This window comes from Ochotona curzoniae, unplaced genomic scaffold (assembly GCF_017591425.1).
Source record: "Ochotona curzoniae isolate NIBS_2020 unplaced genomic scaffold, NIBS_Ocur_1.0 scaffold_3208, whole genome shotgun sequence".
NCBI classification, from domain to species: Eukaryota; Metazoa; Chordata; class Mammalia; order Lagomorpha; family Ochotonidae; genus Ochotona; species Ochotona curzoniae.
The window spans coordinates 20,219,872-20,241,711 of NW_024467106.1; the positions used below are offsets into that span (position 1 = coordinate 20,219,872).

The 21,840-nt window shown below is 49.3% G+C and overlaps 1 protein-coding gene across 5 annotated transcripts in view; it reads left to right on the top strand.

Moving 5' to 3' along the window:
- Positions 1-18,628: 18,628 nt before the first annotated feature.
- The window catches only part of EPB41L4B (erythrocyte membrane protein band 4.1 like 4B), a 128,985-nt gene continuing 125,773 nt past the window's right edge, over positions 18,629-21,840 (top strand). For all 5 annotated transcript variants that reach the window (XM_040963530.1, XM_040963529.1, XM_040963531.1 and 2 more), the window contains exon 1: positions 18,629-18,940. In XM_040963530.1, the coding sequence (XP_040819464.1) occupies positions 18,632-18,940 (309 nt within the window). In that variant the 5' untranslated portion in view covers positions 18,629-18,631. The remainder of the gene's footprint in view (positions 18,941-21,840) is intronic.

Consider the following 21,840-nt stretch of genomic DNA (forward strand, 5'->3'; position numbering starts at 1 on the left):
TTGGAAGCCCCAATGCGCAGGCTTTTCCTCAGTGACCCCAACAGCATTACTCAAACTTCAACAAGGAGAAGCATCACCCTATTTGTTTTTGCAAAGAGCCTGCCTCTCAAGGCACAGCTGCTTAGGTCACCTACATATCACACTACATATCACAGTGCCTCGGATTGAGTCCCGGCTCTACATTTTCGTAGTTAAGATTTATTTATTTTAATTGGAAAGGCAGATTTACAGATAGAAGGAAAGACAGAGACAAAGATCTTCTATCTCCTGGTTTACTCCCCAAATGACCTCAATGGCTGGAGCTGAGCCAATCTGAAGCCAGGAGCCAGGAACTTCTTTTAGTCTTCCACATGGGTTCAGGGTTCCAAGATTTTGGACCAACCTCTACTGCTTTCCCAGGTCACAGGCAGGGAGCTGGAAAGGAAGTGGAGCAGCTGGGTTATGAACCAGAACCTATATAAAATGCCAGCTCTTAAAGGTAGAGGATTAGCTTGCTGAGCCATGGTGCTGCCCCCACCACCCCAGTTCTACTTTTGATTCCAGCTTCTTGTTGATGCATTCCTTGAAGGTCAGTAGGCATTGGCTCAAGTATTTGTGTCCCTGTCACCCACTTGGTAGACCTGGATGAAGCTCCTGGCTCCTGATTTGAATTTGGCTTAGCCCAGCTGTTGTGGGTTTTTGATGTAAGTCCGTCTGTGTGTGTGTGTGTGTGTGTGTGTGTGTGTGTGTGTGTGTGTGTCCTCTCTTTCATTTTTTTTTTTAAGGGAGAAAAAAAGTGCATATGATTTTCTCTGAGCAGGATGAGGTTGGCAAGCATTGCTAAAGCTGAGTGTGATATTCCAAACCGCTAATTTGCTAAAATAATTTGGGAAAGTGCTACTTAAAACCCTGACAGGAGTGAAAGCAACATTTCTGGAATTTGTGGGAGGCCAAAGTCCATGCTACCTGAGGTTATGTTTGCTAATTGTCTCAGTGGTTATTTATTACATGGCTATGGAATACTTACTTCCCTCTGTCAGGAAACTTGGCCCAGAGAAGCAGGCTTATTCACCAAGATTTCCAACTGTGACCCAAGTGAAAGAATCAGCCCTAGTTCATATCAACTGGACATTTAGAATCACATAATCTGCTTTTCTGGAAAAGGTCTACAGGACTTTTTTTTACCACTGCCTTTCCTACATCTCTCTAGGGGGAAAAAAATGAAAGTAGAATAGGTATGCTGGCACTCTGATATAGTTAATACAAATTTGGCCTTAACCAGGCCCAGCAGCCATTGGCTGCTTTTCTCCCAGCAGTGTAATGCTTGCCTAGAAACACGATAACCTAGCCCATTCTCTAGCTCTAACCACTCTAACCACTAGACTCAACAGGGTGGTTAGAGCTGGAGGCAATGGCCTAGGTTGCCTAGTATCTAGGCAAGAGTCCCTTAAATGAGGACTTGTCCTAAAGCGATGGTGTCCTGACACAGGGACCTTGAGAACCCTGCTGTCTTCACCACACAGAATTCAGTGCAATGTGCAGGGAGTCATAAAAAATCAGGCGTTTCTTCGTGACTCCAGAAATTCACACATGGTGACAAAACACACTTTAAAATGTTTGAAAAGTCAGCAAGAATGTTGGAAACACACGTTATGAAGTGAAAAGGAAAATTATAACACAACATACGGGAGAGCATCTCATCTTGATTTAGAAAAAATTCATTCCTTATTGAGTTGCTGGTCGTTCTCAGCCTCCACCAGCACTGCCAGGTACATTTGCAAAGCCATGGGTGGAAGTCACACAGGACATTCCAGCTCTGATGATCACTTTTGGGTGGTTTTGTATAGATAAACTATTTATTGCACTATTGTGTTACAACTTTCTATTCATATTTATACTATTTTGGTTGAAAAATATTGTTCACTTAAATGAATATATGGATGTATATATAGGTTTATATGTATAATTGTATGCATATATTTGTATATGTATAAATGCATGTGTGTATACATAGGTGAGTATTGATGTTTTGTGTGTAATGTATGCATATATATGTATATATGAGTGTATATACATATCTAAATATGTATGTGTGTGCATGTATAGTGTGTATGTGTATGTAAAATGTGTATATGCATATGTGTGTATCTCTGTGCATAGTTCTATGAATGAATGAAATGTGAGACAGGATCTGCAATTGGTTCTCCAGGTTTTGCATTTATGTATTCAATCTACTATAAATCAAAAATACTCAAGGGAAAAAAACTACTGAAAACATACCAACTGTCATTATTCGCTAAACAATAACAACTATTTACATAGCCTCAGCATTAGGTATTACAAGTTATCCACAGACAAGTCACATGTCTGGGATGATGTGGGAAGGTTCTGGGCAAACACCTCCTCGTTTCGTGTAAGGAACTTGCACACCTGCAGACTTTGACCCCAGGGATCCTGGAAACCACCCTCACGGACACTGAGGAAAAGGGTTAGATGAAAATGACAACTGGTTTCCTTTGAATGGTGAGATTTTGTTGCTTTTAAAAATGTGTCCCTCTTTTAAAACATTGCCCAAGAAAAATGTTTATATAATGAGTGCATGTTAGTTTTACAGCAAGGGGAGAAATAAGGTAGTTCTTACTTGAGAGAAATGAAATATAACATCTGGGCATCTACTATGCGCCCAAGCAGTTCAGCTAGCTGATATCTTTACTTCTCCCAATTGTTCCCGTTTTAAAGACAAGGAAACTGCCTCAGTTCCAAGTAGGAGGTTGATGAGGGTCTTTGGTTTGCTTGTTCAATCATTGTGCAGTATGCAGCTCATGGTATTAATATATTCATAACATTGTACAGCCGTCAAGACCATTCTTGCTGTCTGAGAGAACCTGGATCTATTATACACTAACTCCCCATTCCTTTTTCCCTCAGCCCATGGCAACTTTCATTTTCCTTTTGATTTCTATTAATGGGCTAATCTAGATACGCTGTATAAATGGAATCCTACAATATTTGTCCCTTTGTGTGTCTGGTCTCTTTCTCTTCTTTCTTTCTCTTCTTTCTTTCTTCCTTTCCTTATTCTCTTTCTTTTCTTTTTTTCTTTCCTTCTCATTCCTTCTTTCTCTCCACATCCTTCCTTCTCTTTTTCTTTCAGATTTATTTACTTCAAAGGAAGAATGAGAGAAAGAGAGAGCTCTTCCATCCACTGGTTCACTCTCCAAATGGCCACAGCTGCTGGGGTTGGCCCAGATCAAAGCCAGAAGCCAGGAACTGGCTCCATCCTAACGTCCCAAGTGAGTGGCAGGGACTCAAATACTTAGGCCATCTTATGCTTTCCCAGGTTCATTAGCAAGAAGGTGAATTGAAAGTAGAGTAACTGGGACTCAAACCAGTGCTCTGATGTGGAATACCAGCATTGTGAGCTGCAGCTTTACCTGCTGCACCCCAGTGCTGGTCCTTCTGCCTTGCTTCATTTAGCATAGTGCATCCAAGGTTCATCCATGGTGTAGTGTGTACAGTATCTTACTCCTTTTTATAGCTGGTAATATTCCATAATGTGGATATATTACATTATTATGTTGATAGAAAGTTAGTTTCTACCTTTTGGCCATTGTGGATACTGTTACTATAAATATTGGTATACAAGAACCTATTTTAATCCCCCCTTTCAATTATTTTGGATCTTCAGACATGGAAGTGAAATTATTGGATTATAATGTAATTCTCAGCTTAATCTTTTTTAATGACCAGAGTTGGAGGTTTGCCTTTTAAAATTTTTATGTAATTTAAAGATAAACAGTATGAGAAAGAAAGAGATCCTCCATCTGAGGGTTCACTCCCCAAATTCCTACAATAGCCAAGCCCGGGCCAGGCCAAAGCCAGGAACTGGGAACTTAGGATCTCCCATGTGTCAGGGCCCCTGTCCCCTGCTGCTTTCCAGGGCATGCACTGGCAGGAAGCTGGAATCAGAAGCAGAGCCAGAGCTTGATTTGGCTCCATTATGGATACAGTATGCCAAGCAGCATCCTAGCCACTGTCCCAGATACCTGCCCTTGTGTTACCCTTTGGAGAAATTATCAAACTGCTTCCCACAGCAGCCACATTCCTTCTACATCCCCACCAGTAATGTACATGGGCCTCAGTTTCTCTAAATCATTATCTACACCTAGCTTTCTGACTTTGGGGGCATAAAGGCCATCTTTAGGTGTAATTAATGTGAAAATGTCCTCATACTATGATTTTACTTGCATTTCTCAAATGGTTTGTTATGTAGAGCAACATTACAAGTGTGTATTGAATGTTTGTATACCTTCTTTAGAAAAACATCTGTTCAAGTCCTTTGTCTATTTTTAAATTGAGTTATTTTTTGTTGCTATGTATTCTTCATATGTTCTGAATACTAATCCACTACAGTTACATGATTTGCAAATATTTGTCCCATTTTTCTGGGTCTTCTCATTCTCTTATATTTTTTCAGGTTTATTTATTTATTTGAAAGGCAGATTTTACAGAGAGAGAAGGAGAGCCAGAGAGAGAGATCTTTCATCTGCTGGCTCACCCCCCAAGTGGTTGTAATAGCTGGAGCTAGGCCTGTCAAAAGCCAGGATGCAGTAGCATCTTCAGATCTCTCACATGGGTGCAGGATCCCAAGAACCTGAGCCATTCTCTGCTGCCTTCCCAGGCCACAAGCAGAGAGCTGGATTGGAAGTGGAGCTGCTGGGACATGAACCAGACCCCATATGTGATGCTGGCACTTGCAAGCACTATGCTAGCCTGATACTTACTTATTTATTTGAAAGTAAGAGTTTCACAGAGACAGATCTTCCATCAAATGATTCATTCCCCAGATGGCCTTAACAGCTAAGGCTGAGCTGGTCCACAGCCAGAAGCCTAGAGCTCTATACAGGTCCCCAATGTAGCTGGCAGGAGCCCAAATACTTGGTTCTTCCTCTGCTGCTTTTCCCAGGTCAGTGGCAGAGAACTGGATGAAGAATGGAGTAGCTGAGACACAAACTGGCACATATATGGTATGCCAGCATCACAGAAAATGGCTTTACCCTCTACACCACAGGTCAGCTCTGTCACTCTTTGATTGTAGCCTTTGATACTCAAAAGTTTATTATTTTGATGAAATCCATGTAAGGCTATTGTGTCTTTTGACTGGGCTTTGGACATTGTATCCAAGATCTTTGATAGCGAGAAGATCGCTCCCTGTGCTTTCTTCTCTGGGTTTTCTTATTTTCACTTGTTTGCTTTGCTCTGTTCATTCATTTTTTTGAATGAATGTCTGGACCATGGTGACAGGTAGAACTGGCATAGATTTTTGACATGGGGCTCTCCAGTTTCCCCAGCGCTGTTTGTCAGAAGACTGTCTTTTTCCACTGATGATCTTGACACCCTGGTCCTTGTTGGGTTACAGTGGAGGTTTTGTAGTAGAGTGTGGGGCAAGGGTGGGCACTGGGGGAACTGGGAGGCCCAGGTTTCCCTGCTGAGTCTGTCTCCCTCTCCTAACCCCAAAAGAGCTGTCACAGAGTCCCTGAGAGCAGCACCCAGGCAGAGATAGGAGGCCTCAGGCAGTGCCCAAGGGCAGCTAAGCTAGGGCTGGTCTGCTCCCTCTGGATGCCAGTCCAAATCAGCTGACAGGGCCTGGCATGGGGACTGGCCAGACCGGTTTGTAGGTGGCCTGCTCCCTGAGCGCTAGCTCATTGGCTATAGCAGCGACCTGTGCTCTTTCTCCCCTTTCCTGCAACTCCCCCTTTCTCTGTCTCCTCCCCTCTTGTACACCCTCCCTGCCAAGTCCTGCATGAAAAACTCTGGGCCACTGACCTCACTCCTGCTCTTCTGGGCCCCCGTGGGGCCCCTGTCCTCCTCTGGGCCTCTAGCCATGCCAGTCAGTCAGTCTCAGCTGCAGAAGATTTCTGCCTTCTCAGTGGATGGAAAATGATTGATAATGGCCCGACCAATTTGTTAGCGATGGCAATCCACATTTATTGGGTACTTATCAGACATGGCTAACACACTTTGGGACATTTCTTTCTCATAATGAACTTGTGAGGTCGATCCTATTGGTCTACCTTGGTGAGATATGAGAAAAATGCTGTGCCCAAGGACATAGGGCCAGGATGTGGCCCAGCCAGGATTCAATACCCTCTGCTAACAATACTCCTGGTCTAGACTAGGTGCCCACTCTGCTGCAGGTACCAAGGGGTGTGTGTGTGTCCACATATGTGTGAGTAGTGTTTGTGTGTAGGTGCATGCATGTATGTATCTGTGTGTGTCTGTGTGTGTCTATGTGTGTGTCCAAGCAGCAAGCTATATCAGAAGGCACAGGGCACAGTAACTTAACTCAGGGGAGAATGGAAATGAGCAGCATTAGATGTCAGAGATTTTGAAACTCCCGGACTTTCCTGTATCCACTAGGGGCTCACCCACTCCCCCATAGAGAAACAAGGTTGCCAAGTGGGGAGCAAATCAGCGGGAAGAGTCAGCGACTGAGATACCCATCATTAAAATTCTTCAACACTGGACCTGGCACAATGGCTCAATGGTCTGGAAAGCAGTAGAAGATGATCCAAAGCATTGGGACCCTGCACCTATGTGTGAGACCCAGAAAAAGCTCCTAGCTTCTGATCCATTCGGCTCCGGCTGTCACTTGGGGAGTGATCCAGTGGATGTAAGATTTTTCTCTCGATAAACCTTGCTTTCCAATAAAAATAAATAAATCTTAAAAAAAAAAAAAAGTTCTTCACAACCTGCGACCATTCAGCAGCTGGGCGTGATCGCTGTCTGCACTGTTCCAGTCCCTCTTGGCTGGACTCACTGATACTGCGCTCCCAGCAGCAGGCTCAGGCCTGCCTGGCTCAGAAACAGCTCCTCAGCCAGGCCTCCACAGGGCAGAGGATGGCAGCTAAATAAGATGCCCTCAATGTTCAAGGAGTTCTCCCTCTGGCAGAAAAGGGGACTGGTCAGGCAGAGACCTAGGAGCCACCTGCCACCTGCTTCCCTGTTCCCCAGCATATCCCATTGAGGCAACCTCCTTTTTTGCCCTACAGTTCTGTGTCTTTTTCTTTCTCAGCTCTATTCCCTGCCAAGCACTTGGGTCTGTTAGTACAGTTGGCACCCAATTTGTGCAGAGAGGAGGAGGAGGGTGTGCACATGGAGCTCTGACAAGGCAGGTCTGTCTAAAAAGTGTCAGAGATGCCATCCAGAAGCAGATATTTGGCACATTGGTTAAGATGTCCGTTGGTATGTCCACATCCCACGTCAGAATCCTGAATTCAAGCCTTTACTCCTCTCCCAATTGTAGTTTCCTGCTAGCCTTCTCCCTGGGCAGCAGCAGGTGATGGGTGGAGCCTTTGGGTCCTTGCCACCCATGTGGGAGGCCACGATTGAGTTCCTCCGACTCCTAGCTAGAGCTGCAATGACTCCAGCCCCAGTCACTGCAGGCATTTTGGGAGTGAAGCAAAAGATGGGATATCACTGTCTGTCTTTGCTTAGCAACATTAGAGATCTGCAGGTGGTAAGTTGGGAAAATACATCTGAGCTGATGGATCACCTGTCAGGGTTAGACAGCTTCCTGAGGACAGCTGAAGAGTGGTAATAGCTTAGAATTTTGGATGGGGGTGAAGGGTCAGAACCAGTGCAGCCATAGCAGGGCCAGACTCATGAAATCCTTATTCCCTATAGCCAATGGACAGCCCTTGAGACATAGGCCCTCCAGGTGCCCTGGTATAAAACATGCTCCACCTGCCCCTGGAATTAGGCTTGTTAAAAGCCTTTATGTGGTGTTTGTCAGGCCACAGAGATGACCTATAGCCCCCTTCCAGAGCCCTAGATGCCACCATCTTACTGGTGTTCCTTGCCCTTAGCCCTAGTCCATTCATTTTGGGAGAGTTGATCTGGGTGTTGGGTGAAGGGCACATGGGAGATGAGAGGTCACAGCGGAAGAGGCTGGGTTAGTGGTCCAGGGCTCCAATAATGGGAAAGCTGGGGGTTTGGAAATAGATAATAGGGGATGAGGGAGATTTGCAAGTTTCTAACCTCAATGGCAGTAACGGGCAAAGAAAGGCCCTGTTCCCTCATCCCTACCCTGAGGAAAGTCTCCTCCCATGCCAGGGAGGGCTTGGGGGAAGGGAAGGGACATTAATCAGATTGGCCAGATTCCAGGATGGTCATTGGGCACCTGTACTTATGAGTAGGGTCACTGAACATTTAAAAAAAAAAAAAGCAAAAAGTCATAGGAATGTGGGCCTGAGTTCCTTACACCCACGCCCAAGTACATTGCCTTTTGCTTCTCTGGTCAACTGATCAGACTAGTAAACCTCCCCAACCAAGGACTTACAGAGGGGAACTGCTTGCTGACACCCAACCTGTAATGTGGCTGCTTTATCAGAGAGTCCTGAGCATTAGGCAGTCCCAGCCAAAAAACAAAATACAGCTTGTGTCCTGTTGCTACGGCCCTTGGTGTCTGTGTCCCCTGGGATAGGAATGGACAGTGGCAGAGCACTGTTGTCATGTAGTGTCTGTCATTGCAGTATCCTCAAATATCTGCCTTTATTTCGAACAGCTCCATCCAAAGGAAGAAAAAGGCTCCAGGAGCAGGGAGAGGGAGGCAGGAAGGATCTATTGAAATCAAATTGAAAGACAGGGTGGTGCCTAAAGGTTAGAAACTGGCTCTGGGGAGTAGGGAACAAGGTCCCCTCCCAGTGAGTCAGTGTAGGCGGGAGCCCTAGGGTGGCCCCAGGGAAGGGTTGGGTCCCACCTTGCAGAGGCTAGAGGGAGGGAAGGAGTGGATCCAGAGGTTGTAGTCCTTGCCACAGCCACAGGTTAGCACCGACGTTCCCTGGGGCCAGTCACACTGCTTCTCTGACCCCAGTCTCCTTGCTGTCAAGTGGGAAGAAGAGTACCGAACTGCCAGGGCTGCCCTGAAGAACAATTACATGCGGTAACGTCTGTGGCTGCATGTAATAAGTCATAAATCTCTGCCTGGCTTAAAGAGGCCTTATTCTTTTTGTCATTCCCAAGGGAATGACAAACAGATGCCTTTGATAAGCATTTGTTAGTTCTCAGCTCCACTCATCTCTCTGCCCCGTCTTCCCTCCGGCCTCAGAAAATGCCAACTATGGTGCCCCGATGCCTGCCACAAAGCATCCTCTGTATATCTGTTCTCTGGTTATGATGGCCCAGTTTCTCTCATTGCTATAAAATACCCCAGGCTGGGCACATTATAAAGATTGTTGACTCAGCTCCCAGGACTAGAAGTCGTAGGGCGAGCCCTGATGATGGCCTCATGGTGGATGGCACTGTGATAGCAGGAGCAAGGGTGAAAGACAGAGATCATGAGATGAGACGCAAAGCCAAAGCCAACCCAGGGCTCAGGATTCCCCTTTTAAAATAACTATCCTGGGGCTAGTGCTTGTGGCACAGTAGGTTAAGCTGTCACTTACAATACTGGTATCCCATATCAGAAAGCCCACTTGGGTCCTGACTATTCTGTCTTTGATCAGCTGAAAAGGCTGTGGATGATAGCTCAAGTATTTGGGAGACCTGGACAGAGTTCTAGGCTCCTGGTTTGGGACTGGCCTGGCCCTGGCTGGATGCTCTATCTTTCAAATAAACTTAACTTTTATTTTAGTTTTTTAAAGTTTTTATTCTTATTTTCTGTTTTATAGTTTTGTGGGTATAGGGCTTTGCCCCCATCTCCCTCTATTTCTTCCGTTCCCCTTCTCTCCTCTCCATTATCCTCTGTATTTTACAATAACATAATCCTTCAGCTGTAGTCTCAACTCCAGTGTTCTGTGCTTCACATATGTCATGACACTGTAGGTATAAGCAATAGTAGAGAGTCTAGTATCTTGTCAAGAGATATTTAAAAGTTTTACTAGGGGCCTACTTTTGTTGGGGAGTAGAGGTGTATACTTCAGTTCTTTGTTTCCCAGTACTCTGGTCTCCATCACATTGTTTATTTGTAAGATGACAAGCTTATACTTGTTTACCTTTATACCTTTTCAGTTTGTATTTTGGGTGAAAGTTATCATATATCAGAGAGAACATATGATATTTGTCCTTTTTGGATTGGCTTATTTCACTGAACATAATGGTCTCTCGTTGGGGTCATTTTGTTGTAAATGTTAGAATTTTTAGTGGCTGAGTAGTATTCCATAGAGTAGATGTATCACAGTTTCTTTATCCAGTCCTCTTTCAATGGACATCTAGGTTGTTTCCATGTCTTTGCTATTGCTGACCATGCCGCAAGGAATACAGGGATGCAGGTTGCTTTCTCATATATAGGTATCCCTTCTTTTGAATATATTCCTAAGAGTGAGATTGCTGGGTCATTTGGTAGATGAATTGTCGGTTGCCTGAGCATTCTCCATATTGACTTCCATAGTAGCTGCACAAATCTACTATCCCACTAACAATGGAGAAGGAAACCTTTTTCCCCACACCCTGGCCAAGAAGTGTTGTTAGTAGGCTTCTGTATGTAGGCAGTTCTCACTGGGGTTAAGTGAAACCTCAACATGGTTTTTAGTTTGTGTTTCCCTCATTGCTAGCAAGCTTGAGCATTTTTTCATATGTCTGTTAGACATTTGAATTTGTTCCTTTGAAAAATGTTTGCTTGTTTCCTTCACCCATTTCTTAACTGGTTTGTTTGTTTTGTCTTGTGTTTCTGGAGCTCTTTGTTTATCCTGGATATTAGTCCTCTGTTTGTTACATAATGTGCTAAGATTTTTCTCCCCATTCTGATGATTGCCTCTTCACTCTGTTGACTGTTTCCTTTGCTGTACAGAAGCTTCTTAGTTTGATGTAGTCTCATTTGTTTATTTTGGCTTTGACTGCCTTGTGCTTTTGATGACTTTTCTAGGAAGTCTTTGCCTAAGCCTATATCTTGTAAAATGCTTCCTATGATAAACACGACTTTTAAAAACATCACCAACAGCGCTGTTTCATGAGAGTAATTTCCCTGGAGTGCTACTTTTTCTGTCTGAGGGTGATACCCTCTCACTCTCCACTTGGACCCTCCCATTTCTCTTAGCACTGCCATGCTGGGCACCAAGCTGCCAACCAAAGAGCCACTGTGGGAAACACCCAACCTACATCCACTCTGCAGCCGTGATGCTTCTTCGTCATTTCATGTCTCTGTGCAGGCTTCTTCCTGTTTCTCCTAATATTAACGAGTCAAGCATGCTCAAAATTTTTTGCCTGAAATCTTTATCCCTTTTGACCACTGCCACACTCTCTCCTTTCAGAAATTAATATTTCTCCTTTAAAAAAGTATTTATTTTACTTCAAAGTAAGAATTACAGAGAGAGGGAGGGAGAGACAGAGAGCTCTTTCATACACTGGTTTATTCCTCAAATGGCAGCAAAGGCCAGAGTTAGGTTGGTTTGTAACTGGGAGCCAGGAGCTTCTTCTGGGTCTCCCACACTGGTGCATCCTCCACTGCTTTCCCAAGCCACAAACAGGGAGCTGAATCAGAAGTGGAGCAACAGGGACTCAAACCAGCACTTCTGCTATGCCGCAGTGCCCAACCTCCCTTTTAATTAATTTATTTAAAAGCCAGAGAGAGAGAGAGAGAGAGAGAGAGAGAGAGAGAGAGAGAAACACTGTCCATCCACTGGTTCACTCTAGATGGCCATAGTATCCAAGGCTGCCAGAGCTAGAAACTTCATCCCAATCTCCCATATGGATGATAGTGACCCAAATACTAGGGCCATTTTCTGTTGCATTTCCCAGACATATTAACAGGAAGCTGGATGGGAACCAGAACAGCTGCAACATGAACTGGCACAAATATGAAATATTGCAGGTAGCAGCCCCCAGTTATATATTTTTAATAAGATTTTACAGCTCATAAAGCTACTTTAAAGTTATCTGTTTTGTCTTGCACCACATACACAGTGAGCGTTTGAGGCTAGTGGCATCCATCCATTTTAGAGATAAGCAGACTGAGTATCAGCCTAGAACTCAGCAGTAGTCCCATCTCTTTCAGAGACACCACATTTGCTCTCCTCAAAGCCGCCTTAATTTTCTCTTTCAGTATATGTGCTGCTAAAGAGAACATTGCTCTAATTCTCTCTCAAGCCTGTGCTGTGTCTTTATTGCTCCTACCACGGGGCTCTTCTCAGCAACCCCACAGGCACTAGCTGCAGCCCAGCACATCCACTTCAGAGGCCTTCCCAGGCCTCAACCATCATGACCCTTCACTGGCACGCACCTGATTCAACCCACCACTTTCTCTTCTTTCAAATCCTCCTTCCTCAGTTGAAACTGGGATTGGCAGTCTGCCAAGGAGGGAAAGATGGAGAAGGCTCCTTTGGGGTCTGTGGTTCCTGCACTTTGGTTGCATAAGGAACACAGAAGAGTCATGGGACCCTCCCTTGGAAAGCTGCTGCCATTCACAAGCATATTGCACTGTCGCCACCAGCCCAGATGCCTAGGACAAACTGCCTTGGGCTTTGCTTTGGCCATCTTGGTAGAGCAAAGTTTTAGACAAACAGGGTCAGTACTGTCAGCCAGAAGCCTAAAGATGACTTGGCCTTCTGACTTGGCCAAGTCTAGGAAGGTTGATATTAGCAGTCTGGAGCAAAGCAAAAGGGATCACCTGGAAGTAAACCCTCTACGTGGGGGTAGACTGGTGTTGAGAGAGATGAATTCAGCTACAGGGGACAAACTGTGTGTGGCCCTGCACTGTCCAGTACCATAGACACCAGCTGTATATGACATTTCAATTTCAGTTGAAATAAAATATTTAGTTCCATAATTACATTAGGCATCTTTTAAGTGCTCAACAGTCACCTGTGACTAATGGCTGCCATACTAGATATAGCAAATACAGAAAGTTACCATGGTCAGCATAGATTGGAAACAGCGTGAAATAAACAGTTGTCTAACAGAAAGTAGGGGACAGGCAAGATCCCCAGGGATGCCCAATAGAAGAAAACTTGGCAGGGGTAACCCACGGATGGAGATGGAGGCACCAGGTGGACAGGCACTAGGCTGGTTGCCAGCTCTCCCTCCCTGTGGGCACTGATCCCTGTCTCCCACTCTCTCTGTGACTCTGACTTTCAATTATGCATATTTCTCCTACAACAGGAAATGCATCTTTCAGGGAGAAATGGGTCCTCAGACAGAAAACCCACACTGAGGCTGCTATTGGGTCAGCAGGGGACATCTCTGCTTCTCTGTAGCTACTGTAGCTACTGATCTGAGTCTAAACAGAGGACTAGGTAGTAAATGCTAGGAAGGAAATACAGACTAAATGTTGAGAAGGAATCTATGTTCTAAAGCAAAAAGAAGGGATTGGCTATAAACATTAATTTGAAAGTCAGCTGGAAGGTGCTCTTACCATCATCACTTCTCAAACTAAGAGTTCTGGTGACTTATTAACTGCCCATTTATTTCTGCGTAATGCATGGATGAGAAATGCTTTGCAAATGATTTGCTTGGGAATGAATCCTCTAAAGAATGAATAGAGTGCCTATTTAAAATAGTATTTCCATTTTGTGCTAAATAAAGAGAACAAAAGGAAGGCCTGAGATCTAGAAAACCCTTATTGTAACCTTGATTTTGTCCTTAAGCTGTATATTCTAGATGGTAGGTCTAGCTTCAGGAATGGCTAGATCCAGGTGGTTAAAATCAAATTGTCTTGAAACATCTGTGTCTTCTGGTCTGTTTGCTCTGCTTCTCTTTGCATTGGTGTCATCCTCAGGCTTCCAGATGACATCAGAATCGGCCTACCTCAGGTAGTTCTAGACATACATACTGTTGGATTACCAAACTGAAAGGAAGGAAAAGTGCCTCTTCCCAATTATTGCAGCCTAAGTTCCAGAGATGAACTTGATTAGCCCGGCTGGGGGCTCTGCCCATTTTTGAGGCAGTAACAGATCTCTGAAAAACGCAAAGCTCTGATGAGCCAAGCCTAGTCATGTGCTCATATCTGGGATTAGTTTCATCCAGACCACAAGGCTTCTGAGTGCAGGTGCAGGGATTCTGCTAAGTAACCCAAACTCTAACTCCAAGAAGGCAGATGTATGCCAGCCTGGCAGAAAGCACGGCTGCTCACTTTGCTTTCTTCAGTGTGCAATAGCTACTGTTCTTGTGAAACAACAGCAGGGAGATTGAAGTGACATTTATTAAACACTTGACACTATAGGAGAGGCTTTGCAGTATGTAGTAAGTCCTCAATAAATGTCATGGAAAGAGCACACTTACAAGGGAGTAAATAGGAAGCAGACATTCACACGGTGCCCGATAGAAGCAGGGCACACATGGGTTTATGGAGTCTCGGAAACGAGGCAGTTAACAAAGAGAAGGGATGAACGGCCCATTTTTGCAAAGGAACTCCTTGGAGACAGGCCTCAGAGCTGCTTAATTAACATGCCAAGTCTGCCCTGGAGGAAAGGAGGGCTGAGGACCTATGTTGCAAAACACCTGTGGAGGGCTGGCATCGTGGCAGATGCTGCCAACCCATTCTGGAACCCTGTTCCAACCCCAGCTGCTCTGTTTCTGCTCTGACTGCTTGCCAACACTCCTGGAAAAACAGTGGAAGAGGGCTCAAGTGCATGGGTCTCTGCACCCACATGGGGATGGGAGCTCCTGGCTTCAGCATGGCCCAGCTGCAGCTGTGGCAGCCATGTGGGGGAGTGAACCAATGGTTGGGGGAAATAGACAAAGGAGCAGTCACTGAAAGTAAATGAGGAGAAGGCAAGAAGGCAGGTGACCCTGGAGACCAATCTCCAAAACAGTGGGTGTGAAATGAAGAGGCTGCGCTTTCAGTTCTGGACAAGGGAAGAAAGGGAAGAGGTGAGTGGAGACTACTGCCCGAGCATGCCTGGCCAAGATGGTTCTAGCCAGACAAGCAGGGGACGACGGGTGGAGGCTTGTATGACAAAAGAGCATGAGAAGAAAGCTTAGGAACAGCACAGCATCCCTTCCCATGGTTCTGGAGGGTGGGAAATCCAAGGTCAAGGTGCCAACAAGTGTGGTGTCTCCTAGCTGGTGGCCAGCACCTACTTACCATGCCCACACACAGTGGAAGGAGCAGAAGAGCTCTCGGGGCCTCTTCAGGGCACTAAGGTCACTTATGAGGACTTTCACTCACCCCCCGAGTCCCATACCCCCTACTCCCAAGCTTTGGTGGTTAGGATTTCACAAGCATTCAAATGGTGGCACTGAAAAACAGAGTGAGGACAGAAGGTCCATAGCACAGCACAGCCCTGATAAGGTGTGTGTGCAATTCTGGCCACTCACACGGGGCATCCCAGGGGTCGCAGAAAGGATCCTTACAGTTTCTGAAGGACTGCTCCTAGAGCTCAGACAACAGAGATAGGGACTTTCTGAGTTAATAGGCAAAGATGAAAAAAAAAAAAAGACAATAATGGAAACAATGCAGTGGAGAAAACACAATTTGCTCATCAGCTGCTGCCATTCTAAGTCTGCAGCTGGAGTAATGTGCAATGCAGTCAAAGGAATTCCAAGCTTTAGTTTCTCCTTTGTGTGACAGAGGGGGCTGAAGTCACTATGGTGGTAAGGCTGCACTGAGGTTGATCAGATGACTGTGCCTGACACACAGGAGGGATGGGGCAACTGAAGCCATCTGTAATAGCACACTGTCAAGCAGACTGGTCCTCTCCATCCCCAGAAAGCCACAGTACCCCACCAGGCCAGCAGGAAGATGATACAAGATCTTGCGTTCATTCAACTACCATTCAATGACTCTGAGTCACCAGCTAGCAGGCCAAGTGCTGTGGGAAACCATGAGTGAGAAAGTTTTGTCTTCATGGAATGAACAGTCTAATGGGAGTCAATGATCATGGAAAATCAGCTGACAGAGGCTTCTGTGGGAGCTCCAGGAGAGATCATGCAGGTAAGCTGGCAGGGCTACGACAATGGTCACCACTAAACCATTACTGAAACCATACTTGCAGCACAGCTGCTGTGGCACAGCCCGCCTAACTGCTGCTTGTAACACCTGCATCCCCTGTCAGAGTGCTAGTTCTAGTCCTGGCTCTTCCATGTCTGATCCAAATCCCTGCTCAAGTGTCTTGGGAAGGCAGCAGATGATGGTTCAACTACCCGAGTCCCTGCTATGCATGTGGGAAGCCTGGGGTTCCTGCTTCTGGTTTTGACCTGTCTCACTTGGGGGGAATGAGCCATACGAATGAAAGATCTCTGATTTTCAGTTCTACCTTCCAAATATGTATCTTTTTAAATAAAGCTTTTGGATTAGTTTTCTACTGCTGCTAGAAAAAAAAATGACAGTGGCTTCAAACAGCATAAATGTATTATAATTCTGGAGCACAGAGGTCTGAGATAGATCTTGTGGGTTAGAAATCAAAGGTTGCACTCCTTCCAGAATCCCAAGGAGATCCCTGCTAGCATCATCTCCAGTCCTTGTTTCTTAGACCCAACACTCTGACTTCCACTGCCCTTGTGCCACCCCCTTCTCTCACCCTGACCCTCCTTCCCCTCTTCTATAACTGCCCTGGATAATACTGGAGTAATCCTCAAGTTGTTCTTTTTTTTTTTTTTTAACTGAATCACTCCTGTGAAATCTGTTGCCGTGGAAGGTGACACAGTCACAGGTTCTGGTACATGCACCTCTTTGTGGCATGGGGGAGGCATTAGTCAGTCTACCCAGCACTCCTGGGCAGGAAACAGGCTACCCCAGGAACCAGTGAGCATAAGTGGTGACCTTGGAATGCCAAGCTGTCTGCTCCAGCTGGTGTGTGGGAAACAAGATGGGTCCTCGAAGGTGGACTGCAGATGCCCCTTGTAGGGCACTGTGGCTTGGGAGACTCCCACAGCTGTCCAATGGGCACACTAACACCATCATTAATAAACACCAACACTGGACCACAGCCAGGATCCCGGCTGCTGCCACGCAGGAGACCCACACCCTCTGGCATGACAGTATTTATGCTCTCGATGTCATGAAGGGGATAAACAGAATCACACCGAAGGGCTGGAGCGAGAATGAATGACAATGCAAGGAAATCACCTGAGCTAGCGCCTAATTCTCAATCTGTTCTGCAAAACCTCTGGACCCCTTCTCTCCCCCCGCCCCCGGTTTTCTCCGGGTCTCCCCAAAGCCTTCGCCTGCTTGTCAATCATGGCAGAGCCATGGGAAGAATCACGCCACTCTTGGGGCAGAGGTGGTGGTTAGGACAACAAAGCAGTGCTGCCCAAGGAGCACGCTATCACACAAGCACTTGGGCTGGCTGCTGAAGCTATCCAACACTCCAATCTCCCTCTCTGTGCGATGGGACTAAGATGCTCCCCAACCAGGCTGGTGTGAGGATTACGGGAGCTGATGCATGGTAAGGGGTCAACACGGTAAGGGGACACAAGATTAAGAGTGCCCCAAGAGCGGCATGATTCTTCCCAAGACGGAAAGACTTTCCTTCCAGCCACTGGACAGTCCCGGATGGCCCACTTCTCCCCCAAAGCCCATTTCAGCATGTAACGCATGGCTTGTCAACAAACTCCCCCTGTCTCCCAAAGGGTCCTACACAGCCTCGCAGCCCCAGTTGTCTGCCTCCCAGTCATGCCTGAGGGAGTCAACAGGCCCCAAGCCTGGTACTCGCAGGTGTTTTTCTGGCACAGTATGCTGGAAAAGTACTTCCCTCTTTTCCCCAGGCTTAATTTCCTTATTTGGCCAAGTCCACTGTTCTGGACTGGCTAAAGGAGCCCTTCCAGTTCTGAGATCTTCAACGGGCGCGACTTCATTATGGAGCAGCCATCCCATACGGTTAACTGCTGCACCCCGTCTCCTCTTCCAGAAGCGGAACTGAGTGCTCTTTTTTTTTTTCCAGGAGGAGAAACTCAACGCTAAGCTGCCCTCGCCAGGCCTCCCGGAGGGCACAAGGCGCTGTTCTCCTAACCCAGCAGCGGGGCTCGGGCCGCCGGAAACACGTGTGTGCTCACCTACGTGGACACACGTGAGCACACCTACAGCGGCAGGGGGCGCTCGGGCCGGCAGGGGGCAGCACAGACCCGGCTTGCAATTACCCGGCGTAGCCCCGAGGGAGGAGGGCGTGCTGCAGTCCCGGCGGCGGCGGCGGCGGCGGCTGGAGGTGCAGCCTCCCAGGTGGGAGGCGGGGGCTGCGGGCTCAGAAAAAGGCGCCTTGGGAGCGGGCGCTCGGCGGGGCCTCCTCGGGCCCCGGGCGCGGCGCGGCGAGTGGGAGCGAGCGCGCCCGGAGCACGCAGGCGCCCTGCTCCGGCTGGCCCTCGGCCCGCGCGCGGCGGCGGCGGCGGCAGCGGCGGCGGCTCGGGACCAGCCCGCAGCCCACCGCCCGCAGCCCCCCGGGGCCGCCCGCGGGCCGTCGCGAGCGGGGTCCCCTCCGCGCAGCCCCGCACAGGCCGCCGGCCTCGGAGGAGAGCGGGCGGGCCTCGGCGGCGGCAGCCGGACGGCCCCCCGGGGGCCACCACCCCCCGAGCGCGCCCTCCCGCCTCGCGGCCACCCGAGGCCGACGCTGGCCCGGCCGGCGCGCCCCGCAGGCGGCCGGAGCGCGGCCTCGGCCTCGGCCTCGGCGGGAGCGAGCCCCGGGCCGCAGCCCGCGGGTGGCGCCGGCGGCCGCGGGCACTGACGGCGTCGCGGGACGCTCCCGGGCGGCGGCGCACGGGGCGGAGGCAGGGGGCGCCCCCAGCCAGGATGCTGCGGTTCCTGCGCCGGACCTTTGGCCGCCGCTCCATGCAGCGCTACGCGCGCGGCGCGCCGGGGCGCGGGGCCGCCGGGCTGGGGGACGAACGCGACGGGGGGCACCGGGGGTGCCCGGCCGCCGCTGCCGCCGCCCCCTCGGCGCTGCCCGCCGCCCCCGGGGGCAGCGTGTTCCCGGCCGGCGGCGGCCCCCTGCTCACGGGTGGCGCGGCCGTGCACATCTCCGCCGCCGGAGCTGCCAAGGCCACCCTCTACTGCCGGGTCTTCCTGCTCGACGGGACCGAAGTGAGCGTGGACCTGCCGGTGAGTGACGGGGGCCCGATCCGGGGCACTGGCGCCCCGCGCCCCTCGGGACGGCTCTCCCCTCTTCCCCCGTGCTTTCCGTTCGGGCGCTCCCCTTGCGGCCCTCCGGAATCCCCTCCCCCATCGCGGCGTGGGAGAATTCCTAAGCCACGTTCCCGTTCGGGCTGAGCGTCCCGAGCTCTTCCCGGGTCTTTGACTTTCGCTCCCTGCCCGACACCCTTGCAGCTTTTCGTGACGCCCACCTAGTCTTTGGGGCCTCACCCCTTCGCTTGGGAGCGCAGTCCTCACGTTCCTGCCCCCTTTAGCGCGGCGCGGGTGGCAGGGGTTCCTGGCAAGTGCTGCCAGTCCGCCCTCAGGATCTGGCGGGGCCTTCTGGATGCAGCCATCCCGGGGTGCCCTAGGGTGGAGGCTTGCGCCCCCCACCCGCAACCCAAACTGGCCATCGGGTCTAGATTAGACGCTGAAGAGAGGGCTCGCTCCACCTGCTATCCGGCAGGTGTTCCAAAGTTAGGGAGAACGTTAGGTGGCCACTTTTGCTCTCATCTCACCGCCTCTGGCTCGTCCCCCAACCCCATTCCGAAGAGGTTCTCTGTCTGGCTAGGGTGAAGCGCCCCGGGGAGCTAACTCGGGCTCTCTGGAACACCTGGTCAACTTTGCGCTGGCAGAGCCTTGGCAGGGCCGCCTAGAGTCGGCCGCGGGGCCTGGGGGAGCTGGACTTGCCCGGCTTTGGAGCCAGCGTTCGTGGGGCTGGCGGGGCGCCCCAGGGCGGCTGCGCGCGGGCCTGCGTCCCGGCCACCCGCAGCATACAGGTGGTTGCGCCTCGCTCGGCTCCCGCAGGGAGCTAGGCCGGCGCGGCTGTCCTCGGCAGGGAGCCCAGCTGCCCGAGTCTCTCTGGCCGAAGGGGCCAGATGAGATGAGATCAGAGCCACCCATTAACGGGGCGCCTGCCGCGCACCCGGCGCTGCGGCAGACGACGCCTTCGGGAATCTCTGGGTGTGATGAGGACACAGCAGTAATTGGGCTTTAGATGGATGTTACAGCTCATGGGGAGGGTTGCGAAGGGAAGAAAGGACATGCCCAGACTGCCCAAGGAAGCCTGTGGGCCTTGCGGGGCGGTGGGAATCCTTTGGACTTGGAACCAGGGAGGGTCTCCGTGGGAGGGCTGGGAGGGCTGGGAGGGCGGGATGGGGGATGGCCGGACCACAGCCTTCTCTCCTTGCCTGGGGCGGAACAGCCTCTCTTTAGATTTGATTTGGAGACTGTTTGAATGTGTGGCAATTTTATTTTTGTGATTCCTTGGGCTCACCATAGGATATCAGTTTGCTATAAAAATTCCTTTAGCTCTCCCCCCCTCCTTTTTTTTTTAAATTTATGGAAAAGCAACCAGTGTTCCAGTGGGTGCTTGGAATTGTTGTCTTGAACATAAAATAAACATGTTATTGCTTCCCAGAAGGAGGCCCCAGGGCTTTTCCTGTGCTGGGAGTGAAGGCCTGGCGAGCCAAGAGCGGAGGGGATGCGAGCTGGCTTCCCCGAGAGTGGGTAGCTGGTGTGGGAGAGGATGTGGCGTAGTTTGCAGCTGGGAGAGGAATGCTAAGCTTGGGAACTTTGACAGGGCTCCTCACCCGTGGCTTTCTGGTCTTGTTCCCTGGGGATAATTCGTTTAGGAAGTGTATTGCTCCTGTCAGGTTGGGTGCGACAGGCTGAAAGTGGTGTTTCTGAGAAGAAAATGCCAGCTGAGTAAAAGGCTTGCCTGACCAATATATCCAAACAGGTGCACAAACTAACGTGTTGGGCCAGGAAGGCTGCCTTGTCGCCCTTGGCAAGGGGCCCTGCTGGGGCAGGAGGAGAGGCCCTTGGCTTCCTACAAGGGTTCTATCCCAGTACAGCAGTAGTGACTTGAGGGATCCAGGTGTGTCTGGCCATGGCAGGTTTCTGGTTGCCATTTAGCAAGTGGTTGAGTGGCCCCCCTACTTTATGTAGATGCACACACATACACACACACACACTCCATCCAAACACAAATACCAGGCAAATGTAGCTGTTGTCATGTGAGCTCTCAAGGATGAAAAAATGGTCAGCCAGCACGGCTCATGGATTTCAAGATTGGCGAACTATTAGAAGGGCATTGCACGGGATCCCTAATGTTTCCAGATCTGACCGTTGGTCCCTGTAATGAATTTGCAGATTTATGGGGTTGGCAGCCATTGCCCAGCTCCACAGTGAGTTGTGTTGGTGCTCAGCCCCCCCAGATGTTGTTATTATTTCATCTTTTTGGGACATTTTGACCCCCATGTCATTCTCCTCTTCTGTGTTCCTGAATTGTTACTGCTTCCCTCCTCTGCCGTTGTCTAGCTGCGTGTCACACAGATAGGATCCACCTCTGACCACCATACCCACTCTGGGCTGGCTTCTCCCTGTTGTTCCTGGGCATGGGTAACCAGGGACCTTACCAGGCTAACTGTGGCCCTTTGTCAGGAAACACTCTGGGGGGCAGGAGCCTCGAGGACTCCTTCGCCCAGCCTGCTGAAAGTGGTGATGTGTGGTCATAAACTCTTTTATTAGTCCTCCTCAAGTCATTTGTCCTGTGACATGGCTGTGTAACTGGGCCGTGTGGCTCAGGCTCCATTTATTGGGCATTTTTCATGTGCCCAATGCCAAGCTGTTGACACAAAGGTGAATGAGACACAGCCTGGAGGCGCTTAGGAGACACAGGTTGAAACACTTTTTTTTCTCATTCTGGGTGATATGGAGAGAGAACAGGTGCAGCCAGACTCTGCGCTGGGCAGATGGAATGTGAGGATGGGGGCAACTTCCCAGAGTCTGACACCTGAGAGTGTGGGACCTCAGACCCCAAGCCCTGTTTTGTCAAATGAAGGAGAAAGCCACTGCGCTTTTCCTCT